This window comes from Trachemys scripta, chromosome 8 (assembly GCF_013100865.1).
Source record: "Trachemys scripta elegans isolate TJP31775 chromosome 8, CAS_Tse_1.0, whole genome shotgun sequence".
In the NCBI taxonomy this organism is placed as follows: domain Eukaryota; kingdom Metazoa; phylum Chordata; order Testudines; family Emydidae; genus Trachemys; species Trachemys scripta.
The window spans coordinates 17509220-17527428 of record NC_048305.1 but is presented as its reverse complement, the minus strand read 5'-3'; the positions used below and the strand labels follow the sequence as shown (position 1 = coordinate 17527428).

The following is an 18209-nucleotide window of genomic DNA, read 5'->3' as shown; positions in this document are numbered from 1 at the left end:
TGGAAAATCCCTCATGGTATGAAGATCAGATGGTTTCCAAGTGGGAGGTAGCCATGGTCAACCGCTTAGAACTAGAGCTGTGCAAATCATTGAGTGTTTTTTGGGGTTCTCTGGCAATTCTGAAAATTTTTCATTTCAGCTTGATCCAAAATGAAAAGTTTTCGGTGAATTGAAAAGTTGAAGAAAACCTTTGTTTTGGGTCAAAAGAAATCTCTTGTTTGATCCGCAACAAAATGTTTTATTTCAACTTCGAGCATTTTTTTTACTTTAAAAAACCCAACCCATTTTGAATTGAAAAATCAAATTGTTTTTGTTTCAAAGAGGTTTAAACAAGATGTTCTGATTCTCCCTCCCCCCACCAGAATTGTTTAAAGGCTCTTTCGGCCAAATCAATTTGGCACAATCTTCAGGAGTTCACGAAAGGTTGACCCAATTTTTTCATTTTTTTGCAACAGAAAATGGCTGAGAAACTTCACTCGGTTGTACTTGGCACCGTTCTTCTTCACATGCTCTGTCATGTCCAGAAGTATGGGCTTTACTGCTGCTGTGCCACAGGTCTTCAAGAACTCACATAGAAAAAATCTGAAGTATTTAAAAATAAATAATAATCCAAGCCATTTCTATTTCCTGTCCAATATCCTGGGCAGAGTGGCAGCCACCATCTTTTTCAATAACTTATTAACCAGTGTGGAAAAGGGGGTTGAGGGTGAAAGACACTGGTCCTTCTCTTGCCTTTTTCTCTGTGCTCTGATTTATTTCTCTTCAGACATCCAGGCTGCCTCCTAACGCCTCTTTAACTAGGGCTTGTCAGTAAGAAAATGAGCTATTTTAACTGTGCAATTACAGTGCCTGCTGAATGCTTGTCATCACAGCGGTAGGAACCTGCTCTGAAGTGTATATCTGCTTGAGAGGGAATTACAGCAACCAGGGCAGAAGTTATAAATATGCAGTGAGACTCACATACCAACCCCCCTCTGTTTGTGTAAGTATATAAAACACTGACAATAAGACTCGGGTTTTTTGGCCAGCCAGGGAAATAAATGTTCAGAAGACTCCATGCTTTTGATGGAGTTATACTCAGGAGAAATAAATAGTTAGGTGTGTTCATAAAAGTGGGTAGAATTGTAGGCACAGGTATGTAAATACATATGTATACTGTCCGAATAAGATCTCCAGTGACCTCTTCATCAGCAAATCTGAGGTCGTCTACATCATCCCCATCCTCCTCAATCTTCTTTGCTGCTTTTGACACTATCACTTGTCCTCTTCTTGAAGTGACCTCACTGAGTTTGAGATCCTCGCCTTTCTACCTGTTTTTTCAACATGTTTAGTGACTTAAGGCAGTATATATAGCAGAGTGTTGCTGGTAGAGAGAGTAGTACAAATCAGAGAGTGAGGGAAACGAGATAAGGAGCCTTAAAAGGCAAAAAGGTTGGGAATAACAAATGGTGAGGAAGCCAGGGAAAATGAAAACAGATCTGGATGGTAAGTGAGATTACATTGGGCCTGATGAGGCTGACATGAAACCCACTTCTGGCACCCTCAGTAGCTCAGGCTAACACTTCTGCTTTTCTTCTGCCTGCCTTCTCTCAGAAGTGCCTCGCTGTGCTAATCTCCAACATCACCTATAACCTAGAGTTAGACAAACGATGCAGTAAACTTAACTAACTAGGTCTGACTATTTAGTTACAATCAAGCAGGAATAACTTTCATGCCCTCTACTCAGACTGACAGTGCATGATTTCATCCTCTTTTTGTCATGCCCTAGCATCATGTCAGTCCCTCTGTGAGCTTCCATTAATTGCCCCTGTCTCCATGTGTGAGCAATGATCATTTTTGCCCCTCACCCCTATTTATAATGTCTTGGTCAGCTCAAGGTGTTAAGTCTTGATTAGCATTGTGCACTTTGCTGCTTCTGTTAGCTCAAGACTCAGCACCTTGCATTCTCAAATTCCAGTCTTTGCTTTAAATTCATTATCCTCATGAAATCTTTAATTCATGGCCTCCTAATTTCACACAGGTGTATATTGAACAGTGCAATGGGCTTTTCATACATTTCAAAGAATTCTTCTGAGTCTATGTAAAGGGCTCTTGAATAAACAGACCTTGCACATCACAACCAATTCGGTGTTTTGTAGGAGTTACCTCTGACACTGGATCTTTTTCAAAGGATCTCCATACACCCATTCTCCTCTCCGGTGTCTCTGGGTAAACATCCTGCTTTAGGAGAACCTTTGTAGGTTGTTAATGGTTCCTCCTACTCCTCAGGTTTTTCAGGCTCAATTGTCAAATAAAATCACTTCTTTAGACTCAGTATTATTTTTTCTTACCTATTTTTAGCAAATAGTTTATAGCAGATTGTCAGGGCTCTGAATGTCACAACTTGTTTGACTTTCCTTAAGCAACCCTCACTAACTTTGGGTCTGATACTGAAAACTGAGTTTTTAACAAACAGAGAAGGAGTGAAGGACGGGTAAGTATTTCTAGATGTGCCGCCGTGGTCCCAGTTCATAACACTGACACCAACTTCAAGCCAGAATGCTAAAGGTTTAGGTGCTATCCCAGGAAGGGACGATATACTAAAGCTGACCCTTCTATGCTGTTCCAGTAGGTTGTTGTTACATTACAAGTCTCCTCCTTTGGAATAAGGCCTAAAACCTTTCCACCAGCTTTGGTGGATATCCAAGTGGAAGTAACAAATAGGTGCTGCTGCAAATAAGTACAGATGTTATTGGCAACAATCCCCAAAAAGCCCAGCTGAGTTTCAGGCCAAAGTGTAGAATGGAGATGATCAAAAAAAATTTCTTAAACGGCTGCTTTCCTTGTCTGGAATCACCCTGGCTGGCTCCAGAAATTGGAAACCAAGCAAGCAAATAAATAATCCTGAAGTAGTGTGGACTGAAGTAGTTTGGACTGACAACCAGATAAGCAGGGCAGGCTGGACTTGATCCAAAAGCTTCTAACAGCAAAGGTTGCTTCTTGACCCTCCTCATTTAACAGATTGTGTTAAAGCTTATTTCAAGAACAAAGAAGCTTTTAGACTGATGTTGCACAGTGAAATAATGTTTTGGTTTGCTTTTTAAAGAAGGCATCTAGGAGGAAAATCTTGTACTTTTCATTGTGAAGCAAAAAACGAAGACAAATATGCTTCACATTTGCTCAAGGTTCCTGCAGTCCAGACAAGCTAGTTGTTTTAAATGCATGAGAAGCAACTGATAAACTAAACTGATTATTCTTCCTAGTCTTGTTTTGTTTGTTTGTTTCCAGGAGATGTCACTGTTATGCAGCTACGCATGCAATTTCTGTCTGATAAAAGCTAATGACGATATAAAGAGATTTGTTAGTGTTAGATTCTCCTTATTAGTAGCAAAACTCTGGCCCTTCTTCACAGCCTTACTGGAAAAAGTTTGGTTAGGTAAGCTTTAACGGAATTGCTTTTAAAAAACATTGATGAGCAATTTTTTGCTCATGCTAAAGTATAGCGTTGTTCAGTGGTATGGAGCAGAATGACTATCAAGGCTCAGCTATTAACCCTTTATGTGGCCTTTGGCAAATTCTGTTAATTCATCTGTGCCTTGGTTTCCCTATCTTTAGCAGTAGTATTAAAAGATCTTCCCTTCTCTCAGGAGTTTTGTGAGGCTTCATTCTAAAACTTTGAGATCCCCTGAAAAGTGCTATAAGTGTGCAAATTATTATGGCTGCATTACCTAAAGCCATCACAGATTGGGTGAAATCCCAAATTGTGCATAGATTTCAGCAATCTAAAAATAAACTCAACACTGAAAATAGATTTCCTCTCCAAAGTGACACAAATGTGGCTTGATTTTCCCTCATCAGGTGTCCATCTTAGAAGATTCAAGGAAAACTCCAATAGCAACAATCTTTTCCATGGGTCCTGCCAAAAACCACGTTAACCTCCCCGGGGGCAGTGTGGGAAGCCTGCTCTAATGGAGGCAAGAAACCAACCCCTCCTATGTGAACTGTGGGTCTGTAATGTGGGTACTTGACCAATTTATGTCTGATAAGTTAGTGACAAGATAAAGAGATTTGTTAATGTGTTAGATTCCCCGTATTATCAGCAAAACTTGGGGATGACTTTGCCTTACGGGAGAATGGGGGTTAGGCAAGCTTTAACAGGGAATAGCTTAAACAAAATCACGAGCACGAACTTCTTGCTGCCTTACAACAGCATTAAATCTGTTTGCACTTAATTCCTCCTGTACCTGGTTTATCTCTGTCTTTCAAACTTGATTTGGGAGAATGCTCTGTTTTCAGAGCTGTCAGCCAGCATTAAACTGTAGCTGTTTCTTTGCCCTCTCTTCCCCCACCCCTTTCCCTCCCTCATCCAGCCTTAGGCCTGGTCTACACTTTGAAATTAGGGCAGTATAACTATGTTGCTTAGGGGTGTGAAAAATCCACAGCCCTGACATGCAGTTAAACCAACCTAACCCCTGGTGTAGACAGCGCTAGGCCTATGGGAGAATTCTCCCATTGACCTAGCTCCCACCTCTTGGAGAAACCCTCCTGTCGGCGTAGGTAGCATCTTTACCGAAGTGCTACAGCTGCAGCGTTTTAAGTGTAGACATGCCCTTAGCAACTGTCTTCTCGCATTGCTTTTGGTAAATTGTTGAAAGATTTCTTCAAACACTGTGAAATAATATATCATTAGTTGTATACTATAACTGTTAGTAGTTCTAGTTTGAAAGGCTATGGGCAGGGGCGGCACCAGCGCACCAAGCGCGTGCCTGGAGTGGCAAGCCGGGGGGGGCGGCCTGCCGGTCTCCTTGAGGACGGCAGTCAGGCTGCCTTCGGCGGCATGTGCCTGAGGTCCGCCAGTCCTGCGGCTTTGGCGGCAATTCGGCAGCGGGTACGCCGAAGGCGCAGGACCAGCAGACCTCCCGCAGGCATGCCGCCAAAGGCTGCCTCGCTGCCATGCTTGGGGCGGCAAAATACATAGAGCCGGCCCTGGCTATGGGAAAGGTGGTAATTAGGGTTACCATATGTCCGGATTTTCCTGGACATGTCTGGCTTTTTGGGCTCCAAATCCCCGTCCGGGGGGAAATCCCAAAAAGCCGGACATGTCCGGGAAAATCGGGACATGCGGGGCCGGCAGTGCTGGGCCGGGGGCTGGGCCGGGGGCCGACGGTGCCAAGCGCTGGGGGTTGGCGGTGCCGGGGGCGCCTGGGGCGCCGAGCGCCGGCGGTGCCGAGCGGGCCGGGGATGCTCGGCCGGGGGGGCCAGGGACCGGCAGTGCTGGGTGGGCCGGGGGTGCTCGGCCGGGGCCCGGGCCCGGCACCCCAGGGCCCGGGCCCGGCACCCCAGGGCCCGGGCCCGGCACCCCAGGGCCCGGGCCCGGCACCCCAGGGCCCGGGCCGACCCAGGCTGGAGACGCCAGGGGGGCCAGACTGGGCCGCGCCTCCTCCCCCCACACCACCCCTTACCTGCTTCAGGCTTCCCGCGAATCAAATGTTCGCGGGAAGCAGGGGAGGGGGCGGAGTGGGGGCGGGGCTGGGGGCAGGGCCGGGGCCCTGTGGAGTGTCCTCCTTTTGGAGGCTCAAAATATGGTAACCCTAGTGGTAATACTACTGGATCTGATATTTATACCATTAGACACTTCTTAGCTGGAGCTATAGGCCCACTCGCCATTGGATCATGTCTGTGGCAAAAAGATACATGGGCACTGATTAGCAGTTCTTAATCAAGGGGGACTGGATTATCTTCCATCACTTTAAATTTCAGGCCTGTATCTCCAGTCATTCATCATTTTAAAGGACTCTCCCATCCACAACAGACATGCTTTAGAGGCAGAAAAGCTATCTTCAGATTTAATGTAAAGGGATGTGTGTGTGTGTGTGATTTCTGGGGGAGGAGGGGGTTTCACTTTCTAATCTGGAGATTGTTTCAGCTGTTGGGACCCTATTGTGACATCAGACCTGAGCATGCAATGATGTCATCAGTATTCAGCTGTGAGCAATCTTGAGGCACTTCTGAATCCAACAGAGGAGAATTTTTCTCTCTCCTTCCCCTCAACACCAAATGAACCAGTTGGGAAGTCACTGCTTCAGTGTGACTGAGGAGGCCTCATTGCCTGAGATCCAAGCGCCGCTTATCCTTTCCTTACCAACACCTGAAGATGGGACCCTTTTTCTTTCTGCTCTACGGTAAGAAATAAAATGAGGCGCTTGCCTTTCACTTCATAGTTGGCATTACAAATAAATGGTGTGTAAAAAACAAAAACGTATTACAGGTGATCAGAAATGTATGCTTGCTGCAATATAGTGCTGTGTACAGGATTCAGTTTGGCACAAGTCTTAGAGATTATTCCTTGTTATTCAGTCTTGTGTGGATTTCAGCTGAGAAGCTGACTGGTCCTTTTAGACCTTCATGGCCAATGAAGTGAGAACCATGGGGCACCAATAAAGCGAGACTGCATGGGGCACCAACAAAGCACCCAGAATCCAAATTTTGATTAAACCACATCTGGATGTATTTCAGTAGTGTCTTATTGGGCTAGCAAGATAGTTTGACCTTTGCTGGATTTATTCTCCACTGAGATTAGGAACAACCTGAAATCATCAACTAAATGTTAATGAGACCCACAAATCAGCTGCTGAGTAGGAAAGGAATCCCCTTTAGGAAACAGCCATGAGTGAGCACATTTGCAAATACTCATTTTTAATTTTTATGTAGTGCTGTGCACTTTCATGTGGCTGTACGTTAATACTGATCAACTCTCAAATTGCCTGTGTGGGATAGATAAGCATTATCCCCATTTTACAGCATAGGAAACAATGGCATGATACACTGCGGTTGAGTCTTGCCTGAGAAGCATCAGTACAAAACTGGGATTACAGCTCAGGGCCTCGATTGGCCCTCCTTGACCCACATGGAGAGGATCTTCCCTCTTGTATGCATGTGTGTGTTAATTGCTTCCACAGCACCTTCCTTGTGCTTCCATGGGGCTGGGAATGAGGCTGAGAGAGCCCTACAACCCCCAGGCCTCCCTCCAGCAACTCTGCGGAGAATTCACTACTCAAGCACTGATATAGCCAACATCTATATTACTTCATGAACCAGAGCTGCTCTGTACTGACCCAAGGTACAAGAGACCCTGGCAACATAGAAGGAGTGGATCCCAAATCCAGTGTGGAGGCACAGGGCCTCCATGCAGATGAACCTCATTCTCCAGCAGACCCCTGATTTTTACAGAGTTTGGCTTGCCACAGGACACCTTCCTGTGGGACTTTCTATAGAAGAGCGTGGCTGGGCCCCAGGAGTTCTTGGCTCTTAGGTTCATGTCAACTAGACCTTGCTGCCATTTCTAATTTAAGTGCGTGTTGTCCCGTATGGTCAAAATATTGACCAAATCATCATCAGATTGTTGTGTGTTCTCAAAGAATAACATTAAGAAATGCTGAGGATTGATACAGGCTTCCTCCTGAGTTATATAGTTTAATAGCAAAACCTATTGATATTGGCATGAAGGACAGCTTCCCTGATTTAGCACAGCAGCGAGACTTCCAGTGTTCTTCCACTGCTGGAGAAAGGGGATGGAGAAAATAGTTCCCCTAGGATACTATAGTGGAGATTTAACTGTTGTGATTTACTGAGGTAGCATTGCTGCAAGAAGCATTAAAAAAAAATCGTTCGGCAAAAAGCAGCATTACTTCACCAGAAGTCCAGAGAAACTAGTCAACCTCTCAATCCCTTTTTATTAAGGTTCTTGCAGTTTCAGTTTCAAAGCAAGTGGAACACCATTATTGAACCTAGGGAAAATTAATTACTATGTGGAGCCTTTTAATAAATAATTTTAAAAAATCCATGCAGGTCTGTTGCTGCCAACTCTTGGTTTTTAAATGGGGATCGAACCACTCTGGTTTGACTCTCCATTTGTATGAAATAAACCTTTTGGTCCCCACTCTGGCCTCTGTTTGTGCTGCTACCATGCCATGTAGGCTGGGGCTGTAAAGGTGTCACCTAAGCCCTACCGCAAATTCCCCCAATGCTGGAGCTGCTTAATGCCAGTTTACGTGGTCCTATTTTCATTGATTTCATAGAGTTTAAGTCCAGAAAGGACCATTATAGATCATCTAGTCTGACCTCTTGTTTAACGCAGTCCATGAATTTTCACCCAGATACTCTTATATAAAGGCTAATATTTTGGGGAGTATTAATGGGGAGTGTTTTATGTAAGACATGGGAGGTAATTGTCTCACTCTACTGGGCACTGGTGAGGCCTCAGCTAGAGTCCTGTGTCCAATTCTGGGCATCACACATTAGGAAAGAGGAGAGCAACAAAAATGATACAAGGTTTAGAAAATCCTACCTATGAGGAAAGGTTAAAAAAACTGGATCTGTTTAGTCTTGAGAAATGAAGACTGAGGTGAGACCTGCTAACAGTCTTCAGATACGTTAATGGCTTTTATAAGGAGGACAGTGCTCAGTTCTCCAGGTCCACTGAAAATAAGATAAGTAATGGGCATAATCTTTAGCAAGGGAGATTTAGGGTAGATATTAGAAAAAACATTCCAACTCTAAGGGTAGTTAAGCTCTGGACTAAGGGCTGGTCTAGATTCATAGATTCATAGATTCATAGATTATAGGACTGGAAGGGACCTCGAGAGGTCATCGAGTCCAGTCCCCTGCCCCCTGTCTACACTGGGGGAGGAATCGATCTAAGGTACGGCACTTCAGCTACAAAAATAGCGTAGCTGAAGTCGACGTATCTTAGATCGACTTACCTCGCATCCTCACGGTGTGGGATCAATGGCTGCGGCTCCCCCGTTGACTCCACTTCCCCCTCTCGACCTGGTGGAGTTCCGGAGTCGACGGGGAGCGCATTTGGGGATCGATTTATCGCGTCTAGACGAGACGTGATAAATCGATCCCCGATAGATCGATTACTACCCGCCGATGCGGTGGGTAGTGAAGACATACCCTAGGTTTCCAATGGAGGCTATGGAATCCCCGTTGGGATTTTTTTTTTAAGAACAGGTTGGATAAACACCTGTCAGGGATGGTCTAGGTTTACTTGGCCCTGCTTCAGCGCTGGAGCTGGGCTTTGATGACTTCTCCAGGTCCATTCTAGCTCTACATTTCTATGATTTGATGCATTCAGATTGAGCCCAATGATTTTAGTTAGACAAAAGCATTTCAGTCCTCAGGAAATAAAACCATTGAGTGCCATAGGCAGAGAACAGGAGAGACCGAGGTACCACTGCCCGAGGCCCCTGCAATGGCAGGAAATAGATTAGATAAGACATGCCCAGATGATCTGTGACCCTTGCTGAAGAGAGAGCCAAAACTTCCCCGAAGTCCCAGCCAGTCTGACATGGTGTGTGGAATCTTCCTGATTCCAAATCTGAGGATCTGTATGACCCTGAGCATGTCAGCAAGAAACACCAGCCAGGCATCTAAAAAAGAGGATTCTCCATGCCACCTGAGAGCACTGCTCCTCCCCATTTGTCATCGTGGCTCCAGCTGTGGCCAGTCTCTGGTGCTTCAGAAGAGGGCAAATAAATAAATAAATAAATGTTCAACAACCCTAGAATACATCTGGCCAATTGTGTATCAGAGAAAAAATTCCTTCCTGACCCTGCGGGCAATTGTATGAACCTCTGACGCATGAGATCTGATTTGCTGCTCCTCTCCCTGTATTTCAGCCTCCCTGCTGTAGGAAGCAGGGCTGGGAACATGGCATGGGTGAGGCAAGGGTGTTGGCAAAAAGAAGGGGAGTGGATCTAGCATTGAGCACTTCTACCATTCTAGGCTGCAAAGATCCCTGCAGATAATGGTGAAGATGCTGCCATAATTTGGGGTTTGCAGCATTGGCTGCAGGCACAGTCTGGGTGGTACAAAGGGGGATTAAAGGTACCTTGGCACACCCTACACCCCTTGGGGGCATCTTCTGGGCTGCACCTCTTGGAAGATGCAGCACCGAATGCAGCCTTAGATATTCCACCAGAAGAGTTGCTCACAATACTACTTTAGAAAGAGGCTGGGTCTGGCTCAGAAACCAAGTTTCATGCTATGTCCGAAAAGGAAAGAATGCAATTTCAGCATGCAAATGAAATCGTTCCACTCAGAAAAAAATCAGTATCAGTAGCTCAGCCCTTGAAAACCCCCTCTGGTGAAATGATGAATGATTTGATACATTCATCATAAGGATGAAAGGTCTGTGCTAGGAACAGATTTCTAGCGTTAACATTCAAGAGGTAAATTGCAGTGATTTGGCTGGTGGATGCTGAAACTTGCATAGATATTGTATATTTGCACTTGAAGTACTTGGTTTCTGATCATTTCTTTGTTTGCTAGAGACTGAAGGGCACTGGTGATCAGCTATATTTTCTGCCACACTCTGAGAGGATAGAGAGCAGCAGCAACAGAATCAGAGAGAAACGAAACTGCAAAAGAGGATAGCCATAAAGCAAATTGGTAGCACTAAAATAATGAATTCCACTTTTTTTTTCTGTCAAACTCAGGATTGCTTCGTTTATGAGCAACCTTGGTGGTAAAAGCCCAGCCTCCCTTTTATATTTTATTGCTTTTTTTCAATCAGGAACAAAAAGCCAACAGAGCCCGTGACAACTCAGCCGACTCGTGGGGTTGGCACGTCCTCCATCACAACAGTCATACAGACCGGAGGAGATTGGACCACTGGCCTCTTTGGTATCTGCAGTGACAAGAGTGTTTGTAAGAGTTTGCAGTGTTTTATCATTGCTTTAATTCCTCCTTTGGGGATGAATCCAAGTAATACGGGGAGGAAAACAAAATGAGACTTTTATAGACCAGTTACCAGACGCTGGAGCTTGAAGATCAGACCATCCATCATGGCTGGTTTAGGGGTAATGAAATTAATATAACCGAGACTCCCAATAAATCAATAGTCAAATCATAAAAACAAATAACACTTGTGGAAGCCTCTTTCATGGATTCTAAAGGTTGGGTGTATTTTATTGTCCCATTTTGTCAGTGGGGAAACTGAGGTATCGGACCATTAAGTGTCTTACTGAAGCTAACACAGTGAATCAGTGGTAAAGTCAGGAATAGACCAATTCTTCTGACTCCAATTCAGGCGCTGAAAGCTGTAGAATGCCTGTCACAGAGGCCTTAGTTGTTCCATGTTTTTGTTTCATTCGGGTGCTCCATGTAAGTGAGTGCTAACAGAACCAAGTATTAGCCCGCGTAATGCAGGAACTCATTAAGGATTTTGCAAATAGTTACAAAGAATCTTTCACACACACACTTTCCCCTTTGGTTTATCTGGTGTGTCTTGCAAGCTTCCTCTACACAGCCCGGCTAATGAACTCCCTTGCTGACTTACATTTGCGAGTTCTGTGCCTTTCCTGAACAGGGGATACCCATCTTCTCATATTGCATGGTGATTTATAGTGTGGGCGAATGATGGGATCAAAGTGAGATCTCTACGCGAATTTTACTTGTGACAGTGTTTATCTCAACTTCCCTGCATTCTGGAATGGTCCCTAATTTGAATGGCTGCTACTATTTCCGTTGCCAGAAGGAAGGGAAGGAGGGGTGTCCTGAAGCAGGTTTGAGCTAAATAGGCTCTGTCTATTTTCCTCCCCTGCGGGCTGAATTAAACCACATCAGTACTTGAGAGAACCAGGGAAGATGGGTCTGAAAGACTAGATATCTCCAGCCAAATCAGTTTGTTCTTGTGCATTAGTGAGTTGCTTATAGCCATGTTGTTTGTTGAAGTAGTTTGTAGTTTCTGGTGCCAACTCACTCAGTACCAAAGGACCTCCGAACCAAAACTCCCCCATCTACTTTTCTTCCATAGTTGCAAAATAGCTTTAAATATTGGAGCCGTTCTTGAAGATTAGTTTCTGGAATATTGAGAACAATCCTTGTCAAAAGAGAATTGATTCGGAAAGTTATCATTTTCAGAGGAGTTACTCTCACCAATAGGAAGGCATGATATTCCATCAGATGACTAGAATGCCCCATTTTGTAAGATAGAGTATGTACTATGAGAGGTGCATGTTACTGGATTACCTGTGTGTTAAACACATTTTGAACAGACGTTCAGAGAGGAAGGATGGTCTAGTGATTCAGGCACTAGCCAGAGACTTGAGTTCAAGTCCCAGCTTTCCCCCCCTGCATTCCTGTGTGATCTTGAGCTAGTCAGTGTATGTCTGTGCTGCAAACAAACAAACAAACAAAAACCCAGGGCACTGAATTCTGGAGCCTTGGGTCAGTAGACTCTGACTCAGGTTGTGGGGCTAAAAATAAAAGTGTAAATGTTTGAGCTGGAGCCAGGGCTCTGAGACCTTCCTCTCGCACTAGGTTTCAAAGCCTAGGCTCCAGCTTGAGCCTGAACATCTACACCACTATTTTGAGCACTTTACCTTGAGTCCTGCAAGCCTAAGTCAGTTGGCCTGGGCTCTGAGACTTCGTGCTGTGGGTCGCAGTGTAGACATGGTCTTAGCCTCCCTGGGTATGTCTGCATTGCAGTTGGGAGCAGATCTCCCAGCCAGATAGACATTTGAGCTAGTGCGCTGAAAATAGGAGAGTGGCTGTTGCAGCATGGGGAGTAGTTCGGGCCAGCTGCCAGAGTCCAAGCTCACCCGAATTCCTGGGTCCAAGCTCGGGTGTCTAGCCCGAGCTGCTGCCTGTGCCACAACGTCCACACTGCTCTTTTTAGCATGCTAACTTGAGTGGAGCTTGTCTGTCTACCTGGCTGGGGGACACGCTCCCAGTTGCTGTGTAGACATATCTTTTGTGCCTCAGATCCCCATCTGTAAAATGGGGATAATAGCACTGCCATTCCTTGGGAGGGTAAATATGTTACAAACTGTGCATTCCTTGGGAACCAGATACGCCGGTGATTGAGGCCAGACAAGTACTTTAATTAGACAGAACTTGATTTAAAAAACCAAATGAATTGAAAAAGGTCAGTTCTCCAGAGCTGAAAAGCTAGTTTAATTGTGTGATTTTCCCTGAAGGAAAGAAGCAGGGACTGTTGAGTGGTTAAGGTGCAGCACTTGTGAATCATGAGTTCTTCTCCTGGCTCTTCTAAAGACATGCTGTAGCATGATTGTAAGCTTGGGCAAGTCGCTTACCTTCTCTGTCCCTCAGGTTCCCCTTTTGCAAAGTGATATCTTTGTCTCATGTTAGACTAAATTCCTGTATGTCTATCAAGGTCTTTGATGTCCTCATTTAGGAGGAGTGGAAAGTATTAATTTCTATTTGAAAACTGATCCTTGAACTTGCCCAATATTAAATTAGCTTAATGCTGCCATTCTTTTCAATTTGAGAGAATAAATTTACATACATGGTGGCACATCCACATATAGCGCTTGGAGTACCTGCTGCTACCGAGGGGTTGAAATGATAGGCGCTAAAGCCAGAAATACAGCCCCTTTCCTCCTCCTCCCTTATTTCAGTTTAATTAAATAACAGAAAAGTAAAAACTCATTATTTTCAACTTTCCATTTTCTTTGGACTTGAGTCCCCTTCCAACCAACCAGAAAATGGCAGGATAACCCAGAGCTGTAATTTGTGTGTGCCTATGGGCTTGCATGCGGTGGGTGGAAGACATATACTCTCTTTACTCCCTTATTTAATTTGGTCATAAATTATGTTAAGCAAGCAATAGAGTACATAAGCCCCTCTCTACTGCAGCTGTGTTAAATCTTGGCTGCCGAATAACTCCTTTTGCTACAGCCGCTCATAATGTCACAGTTATTAGCCGTCATGTGGGAACATTTAAATCTAGTTGGGCTAGATCCCTGAATAGTGTTCAGCACTGACATCATCCATGGAAGTCTGCTGGAGTCAGGGATGCTCAGCATCAAAAGGGATTTGGTCAGCTAGTTGTTCTTCTGTCATCCTCATCTCCTGTGTTACACTGAGAATTTGCATTATCCCCATGGCTTATAGCACTAACTAGGTGCCATTAATCAATGGCTTCCTGCCATCCCTGACTAAGAGAGAGATGGTATGTTCGTAAACACAGGTTTTTTTAAAAACCAAACTCTTTTGTGTATAAGCAGTTGCTAAAAATTAAAAAAGGCAATGAACCTGCCTTCTGTATCTTAGTCTGACACACCATGGAATCCTAAACATGCATTATTTTCCCTCTGATCTTTAAAAAGAAATTGTTTCTTTGCCTTAACTAAAAAAGAAAGGGAAAAAAAGAAAAGAAATTGTGGCGGAAATTTCTAATCCTTTAAACAGAAGGTAAACAACTAATAGCAATGTTTTTTCTTTGTTTCTTTTGATGTTTTATTCCTTAATAGCACTTCAGGTTTTCTTGTCTTTATTTTCTCTCGCTTATTATTTTCTTCTGGTTTCTTTTGTCCTTTTATCTCTTTCATAATATGTCAACAATAGCAAATCATCACTATTAATTTGCAGTAAGAATACAATCTGGAGCAAAGCCAGATTCGAAGGCACAAGGTGCTTCATATTGCTCATTGTGAACTAGTTCTCTGAATTTTATTCTGAACACAACTCTAAAGGCCAAGGCTGCTTATTTTATGGAAAAAGTATTTTTAATGCCAGTTGGAGGAATAAACTGGCATATGTATGTGTTTGCAATTGTTCAATAGATCAGTGAACTTAAATTCACAGTGGAGCAGCTGAAACAATACAGCTGATGTGCATGTTCTCAGAAAACTGCTACTGCTTTGCCTGATTTGTCTGAAGGTAGCTCAGCTGAGCTTTGGATGCAGGTATGAGGTCAAACTATGCCCTCATTGACACCTGTGGATTCCGAAGAAGTGGGTTGTAGCCCACGAAAGCTTATGCTCTAATAAATTTATTAGTCTCTAAGGTGCCACCAGTACTCCTGTTCTTTTTGAGGATACAGACTAACACGGCTGCTACTCTGAAACTAAAATCAGTGGAGTTCTACATGGAGGGGGCAGGGCTTTTTAATTCCAGTTTCTGGCTGGGTTGATTGGGCCATAAAAATAGGTTGCAAGACCTGGTTGGCATCGCTTCTCAGCTGAAGATAGAACTGGGGATTCAGTTTTGGCTTTCAAATTTTGCTCTCCACCACGTGGAGAAATACTGGATGAAGAACTCTGTTTAGTTTCTCCTGCTGTGTCACCTGGGATCGTTTGCATTGACTTTGTTGTCTTAGCCAGTCCCCTGCTCCCAGATTAGGTGAGTGGAGGGCTGTGGTTTTACTATTTCTTTCAGCTTTTGTCATCTTCAGAACATAATATTTAAAGTAATTACAGATTTAGGCTTCCACTGAGATTAATGTGAAGATTTCCCCAAAAGGGGGCTATGGACCACAATTAACAGAACAGGAACTAATATATTTTATTGAAAAATACTGTATCTATTGTCACCAAAGAAATTAAATGAATGATTCCCTGCGGTGGGCACTTGTGCTATAATTCTGCTGTAGACAAATGCTATCCTAGGCGCTTTTACTCCTGATCTGAGAACAAAAGACATTTAAATGAATTGCATGAAACTGTGATAACAATGCTGTTGAATTTACCTTTTTCAAGAATTTTTAAAAAGAAAAACAAATGAAGCCAAATGGGATTCAATGCTGTCTGGAAAGATATTTTGAATACAATGCATTTTAAGCTTTGCTGTCAGTTCATCCCCCTTGTTGTTCATAGAGTGACACTTCTGGAGATTTAGGGCCCATTTGCACTACAGGGGAGTGTATCTTCTGACTTGGTTGGAACAGTCATATAAAAAGGCCGTTAGTGTTAGAAAAGTGTTATATAGATTACTTTTGTGGGGGTGGGTGATCCATTGTATACCTGTGTTGGTTGTTTTAGCTCAAAGATTAAAATCCCTATCCACACTGATCAGCAAAACCATAGCAGCATCCTGCTAGCAATGGTTGGTTGAAGATAGCATAGTTCATAGATCCATAGACATTAGAACCAAAAATGACCTGCTGGGCCAAGTAGAGTAGTGGTTATCAAACTGTAACTTATGAAACCCTACCTGGTGTTCTGTAGAAAGCTACATGTTGAGAACTAAGCACTAGGGGATTGGGAAGAGGAGATGGGACATGTTGGAAAGCCACCACCTCCCTGCTAGCGTAGGGTTTGCTAGAATTCTGTGAAGTGCAGTTTAAAACGTTCTTATCCCCGAGGGGACAAGGTTATTAGAATAAAATTAATGTCCCAGGTTATTTTCAAAGTGCCGTTTGCCTCTTGATAAGTGTGAACCTACAGCACTCCTGTGATTGTGGTTACTGGCAGGTGTCTGTGGGGCCTTGTGTAGCCCATGTCTAGAATGCGACCTTGCAAGGCACTATGGGGAGTGCCTGTGTTTCCCATTGCTGCCAGGTTCCACCTTAGCGTTGAGAGTCGGCGCCAGAGAGAAATACAAGATACGAGTAAGTCTTTGTGTGTGTGTGTGTGTGTGTGTGTTTGGGAGGGTGGAGGCGGGAGGCTCTTTTGTGCAGCTTACATAATGCTAAGAGGCATGTTCCTCCTGTTCCCAAAAGAGAGACTGCAGAACAAGCTTAATATCTGTAGACGTGGTCAAATGGGATTAGTGTGCTAGAGTGTGCTACTGAATATTGATGATGTAGAAATTATGCAAATGTAAAAAGTTCATTTGGGGCCTGATCCTGAGAACAGGGAGCTCAGCACCTCACTGGCCTTCCTCCTCCCTTAGTTTGAACAGGGTCCTCTAGCCAAACTCCTCTGTGATCTGAGAATCTGTTGTTTAGATGCCTTAATGCATTTTTAAAGCAGAACTAATGCATTAAACCTCAAGAATGCCCTTTCTCTTTGCACAGAGGCAAAGGCAGCATTTGATTTATAATAGAATGCCAACTCCAAGCAACTACTCATGTTTTTTAAAGTACTTTGGAAGAACAGAACTGTGGGGGTAGGTGGGTGGGGATTGTTGTTTTTGTTGCTGTACATTTACATAGCCCAGAGCTGATGCTGTAAAATATTCATTGCTATGTAATCAGGATGGCAGGGAACAAAGAACATTGTTCAAACCATGTGTAGAGACACTTTAAAGGCTTATGAGGTCCTGAATATCCTCAAATCTCATTGGCTTTAATGGGAGTCATGGGCACTCGGCACCTTGCAAGATCAGAGCCTAAGGTTATGTCCGTGCTGCAGTGCGGGGGTGTAACTGCAGCTCGTGTAGACATACCCAAGTTAGCTTCAGTCTAGTTAGCTCCGGTACTGACCGCAGCGAAGCTGCAGCAGCCTGGGCTTCAATATGGGCTGTACAAGCCTGCCCAGGACCCTCAGCAATTACCTGGGCAGCTAGCCTGTGTTGAAGTCTATGCTGCCGTGGCTTCACTGCTATCCAGTACGTGAGTTAGCTGGATTAATGGTACACTGCAGTGTAGACAGATTCTAAGTCTTCTGTAGGCCAGTAGATTAGAAAAGATCCTGTTAGGCAATGGGCCCAAAACAGATCTCATTTACCCCAATGTAAATCCAGGGTAACTTGTTGATTTAGGTCCGAATCAGGCCCAGCAACTTGTCCTGACTGTAGGGTGATTAGAATAGGAAACACACAGCGAGGCGGAAAAGCTGCTTCACGATCATTCCATTTGTGTGAAATGATTTTCCTGCTTTCCCCAGGGAACCCTGTGTGAAGACTGGATGGCAGTTCATTGTTGCTGGCCTTTTGCTGTTTGCCAAGTGGCCCGAGAGCTGAAGAGGAGGGCTACGACCCAGATCTATGAAATAAACACTGCTCCTACAGCTAAAGATACCCTAGTTTAAAAATTCCCAGCCAGAAAGCTTGACTCGTGATACTTCCCCTCATGCCAATGTAAAATACCTTATTTTTAGAAATAAAATGCATTTGTGTCTTACAGCAAAGGCTTTTTAATACTCCTGCAAGGCTGTATATGTTAAACTCTGATATAACACCTAACCGCCTCAGCTGCAAATTTCCACAGTGCAACCATATTATGTGGTTCAGTGATCTAGGGCCTGCTCTGAAGTATGGCACTGTTGATGACCTCTCTCTCTCTCTCTCTCTCTCTGGGCACAGGGATCTGGAATCTTGATGCAAAGCATTTTGCATGCAATTCCGTAGCAAAGCAGCAGTGGCAAAATCACTGCAACTGAAAAGGCTATAGAGTCCATTAATGGCTATTAGCCAGGATGGGTAAGGAATGGTGTCCCCAGACTCTGTTTGTCAGACGGTGGAGATGGATGGCAGGAGAGAGATCACTTGATCATTGCCTGTTAGGTCCAATCCCTCTGGGGCACCTGGCATTGGCC

General features: G+C 44.1%; 1 protein-coding gene across 4 annotated transcripts; it reads left to right on the top strand.

The window, feature by feature from the left end:
- The first annotated feature begins 5861 nt into the window (after positions 1–5861).
- PLAC8L1 (PLAC8 like 1) lies at positions 5862–17796 on the top strand. Of its 4 annotated transcripts, XM_034780243.1 has the most exons (4): positions 5862–6161; positions 10559–10692; positions 16203–16339; positions 17559–17796. In XM_034780243.1, the coding sequence occupies exons 1-4, from the start codon at positions 6037–6039 to the stop codon at positions 17700–17702; spliced, it is 540 nt and encodes a 179-aa protein (XP_034636134.1). In that variant the 5' UTR covers positions 5862–6036; the 3' UTR covers positions 17703–17796. The 4 variants fall into 4 exon arrangements, 1 of the variants encoding a protein (XP_034636134.1); XR_004646948.1 differs by lacking the exons at positions 5862–6161; positions 16203–16339; positions 17559–17796 and adding exons at positions 8920–10434; positions 13687–14809; XR_004646949.1 differs by lacking the exons at positions 16203–16339; positions 17559–17796 and having other exon boundaries at positions 10315–12825.
- Positions 17797–18209: the final 413 nt, after the last annotated feature.